At 39.3% G+C, this 2,911-nt stretch overlaps 1 protein-coding gene across 1 annotated transcript in view; it reads right to left on the bottom strand.

The window, feature by feature from the left end:
• Window positions 1–818: 818 nt before the first annotated feature.
• LOC106629490 (uncharacterized) overlaps window positions 819–2,911 on the bottom strand; it is a 33,803-nt gene continuing 31,710 nt past the window's right edge. Inside the window, exons 15-17 of the mRNA XM_074553781.1 lie at window positions 2,880–2,911; window positions 2,114–2,197; window positions 819–1,477 (exon numbers count right to left, since the gene is read on the bottom strand). The exon at window positions 2,880–2,911 is cut by the window's right edge and continues 72 nt beyond it. Of these exons, the coding sequence (XP_074409882.1) occupies window positions 1,373–1,477; window positions 2,114–2,197; window positions 2,880–2,911 (221 nt within the window). The 3' untranslated portion in view covers window positions 819–1,372. The remainder of the gene's footprint in view (window positions 1,478–2,113; window positions 2,198–2,879) is intronic.

Here is a 2,911-nt window from a genome sequence, read left to right as displayed (position 1 = left end):
GAGAAGGGGTAAATTCCAGCTCAGAAAAGGGGTAAATTCCAGATCAGAGAGGGTTAAATTCCAGTTTAGATAGAGGTTCAATTCCAGCTCAGAAAAGGGTTCAATCCCAGCTCAGAAAAGGGTTAAATTCCAGATCAGAGAGGGTTAAATTCCAGTTTAGAGAGGGGTTCAATCCCAGCTCAGAGAAGATTAAATTCCAGCTCACAGAAGAGTTAAATCCCAGCTCACAGAAGGGTTAAATCCCAGTTTAGGGAAGGGTTAAATTCCATCTCAGAGGGGTCTCTGAGGGCTCCTGAGCCTTTCCAGGTTCAGTCCTCATGCTCAGGGCAGGGACAGTGTCCAGCATTCCCATCAAAGCCCAAACCCTGGGCACAAAGCCCCAAAATAAATCACATAACTCTCCTAAAATAATTAATTTTCACTTTTCTCTCAGCCCACACTGCTTGCAAAGCTGGGAGGGGAAATGCCAGGTGTTGTCAATGCCCTTTTACAGCAGTTTTCTGCTTTTAATGTTAAACACACAATTTTGTCTTTGCTACTCTGGGCCTCCTTCTCCTCCCACTCATTGAGCTCCAGGTAATTATTCGAATTAAAAACATGTAAAAGCCAACACACACAACAGAAACATTTCCTCTTTTGAAAACCATGGATAATTCCCTCCCATATCCATTCCTTAGATGCTTCACGACAGTTTTTTATTTTGCTGCTCTGACATTTTTCCCTTCCTACCAATGCAAATCTTGTATATATTGATTAATTTCTGTAGCATTTGTGGCAAACACATGACATTTGCCATAAAAAAAAAAAGTGCTATTTTTTTGTCCTGCTTAGTGAGGACAAGGCAAAATAAAACACTCAGCCAGATACTTCATTACATAGTAAATTTGCAATGTTTTAATAGCAAAATAAACAAGACTTTGTTTAAATATTCTCCTCTGTGGGTAACAGCTTCCCGTTTCGTTATAAAAATGTGTGAAGTATTCTTTAGAAATTTAGAAATTAGAAATTTAGAAATTAGATCACCATACAGAATAATGAAGATAACAATTAAAACTGGGTCAGAAAGTGGGGGTATTCAAAGGAAAAGACTGAAAAGAGAAATTATAAAAGGTCAGAAGTGGGGTTTTTCAATACATGGGAATCTCAAGGTACAAAAGCACAAAACTGAGAGGCTCATCAGTGATCTGGGATATTACAGGTTAAATACCACAATAAAAATTGCATATTTGGAATTGACTGTCTCTCAAAATCAAGGTGTTGTGCTGCACAGGTGGGATTGGCAAGGTGCTGCTTATCAGAAAATGATAAAAAAAAGAATGAAACAATTAAAAATTGATTCCTGGGCTCCTCCTTCCCCATGAAATGTGTGTCCTCAGGGTGTGAGCTCAGCACACGCCTTCCTGAAGTCACAGATGAAGGAGGAGATCCACCCAAAGAGCTCCTGGGAGTCCAGCTCTGCCGGCTCCCCAAACCTCACCTGCAAATGGAAATAAAAACACTGAACTCCTGCACACCTGGGGGATCCAAGGAGCTCAGCAAAGCCTAAAGGGCACAGAAAAGTGAAATGCTTCCATTATTGTTAATATTGATATAAAAAGAAGGGGAATAAGAGGTAAAAGAAGAAGGGGAAGAGGAGGAAGAAGGAAATTTTGAGCTGGCTGAAATCTCCAGGGAATTGAGACTCAAAATATCCCAAATAAAAGTGATCTAAGGAGCTGTCACTGAATCACCTCAGTAACCTGGGTTAATCTCTCTGGCTGGACCACAAATCTCCAGCTGAGGAGGAGAAAGTTCAGCAAATCCTGAAGTTTTCTGGCTCTGAATAGATGAATCTATTAATAATGAATAGATGAATCTATTCATTAAAGAAAATTTGTACAAAATATCCTAATTCCAGGGCCAGGATTTTGTTCCAGTTCCAGAGGTTATCACTGCATTTCTGTCCCTTCCCTTAAGATCTCTGACCATGTTAAATATGGGATTTTCTTTCTTTTCCTACAGCCAGTGTAAATATAAGGCAAGTGGGAATTTCTTGCACTCCTCTCCCCTCTTTTCTTCCCTTTTAAAAAAGAAATGTGGCTTTATTTTCATTGCATTTCAATATGATATTTACCAGTACATTGCTATAAAGCTTCTTCATTTCCTCACATCTTTTTGACAGCTGGGAGAGGTCCCCTTCATATTTCTGAATTAAATCCTGTAATAAAATAAAACTTCTTAATTTGCTGTAGGAGCACAGGATTAAAGCAGGAATTAAACAGCAGTGAAAACAATATCATTCAGGGCGAAATTTTCTTGTCATAAAAATTTCACATTTCACAAAAGAGGAGCACACACATTCTCTTGCAGGAATTAAAACATCAAAGACAAAAATAAAAATAAACATTAACATTAGAGAATCTGAAGTGTATTATTAAACGACAAAACCTAAATCCATTCAAAGTGGCAGAGCCAGAGAGGCATCACAAGGTCCTGATTTCCAGAATATTTGGGATTTTTGCCTGTGCAGAAAACACTGCCAGTTCCAGGTGCTTAAGGGGCAGAAACAGGGCTTTAGAAACAAGCCTGGAAATAAAATTTCTTCATTTTGCCTTGTTTGTAACACCCACATTTTAGATTTTTGGGTTTTTTTTGAATTCTGAAAAGCATTTAAAATTATGATAAAGTATTGGGTTAAACTATAGAGTGCCTGGAAAGGGAAAACAGGAGGTGCAAAACCCTGAAAACCCTTCCCAAATTGCAGATTACAGCATGAAACACCCTCAGAAGGGAATAAAAATCCATTTTCCTTCAAATTCTCCTCATTCCCAGGGGTCAGCACTTACTCCCAGGTTACTCCTCCCTTACTCCAGCCCGCAGGGAGGTTGTGGTGGGTTTACCTTCAGCTCCTTGCAGAACTGGGACTCCTGGG

Source organism: Zonotrichia albicollis, chromosome 17 (genome assembly GCF_047830755.1).
Source record: "Zonotrichia albicollis isolate bZonAlb1 chromosome 17, bZonAlb1.hap1, whole genome shotgun sequence".
NCBI lineage: Eukaryota > Metazoa > Chordata > Aves > Passeriformes > Passerellidae > Zonotrichia > Zonotrichia albicollis.
Note: the sequence above shows the minus strand (reverse complement) of the source record. Positions and strands in the feature narration are given on the sequence as shown.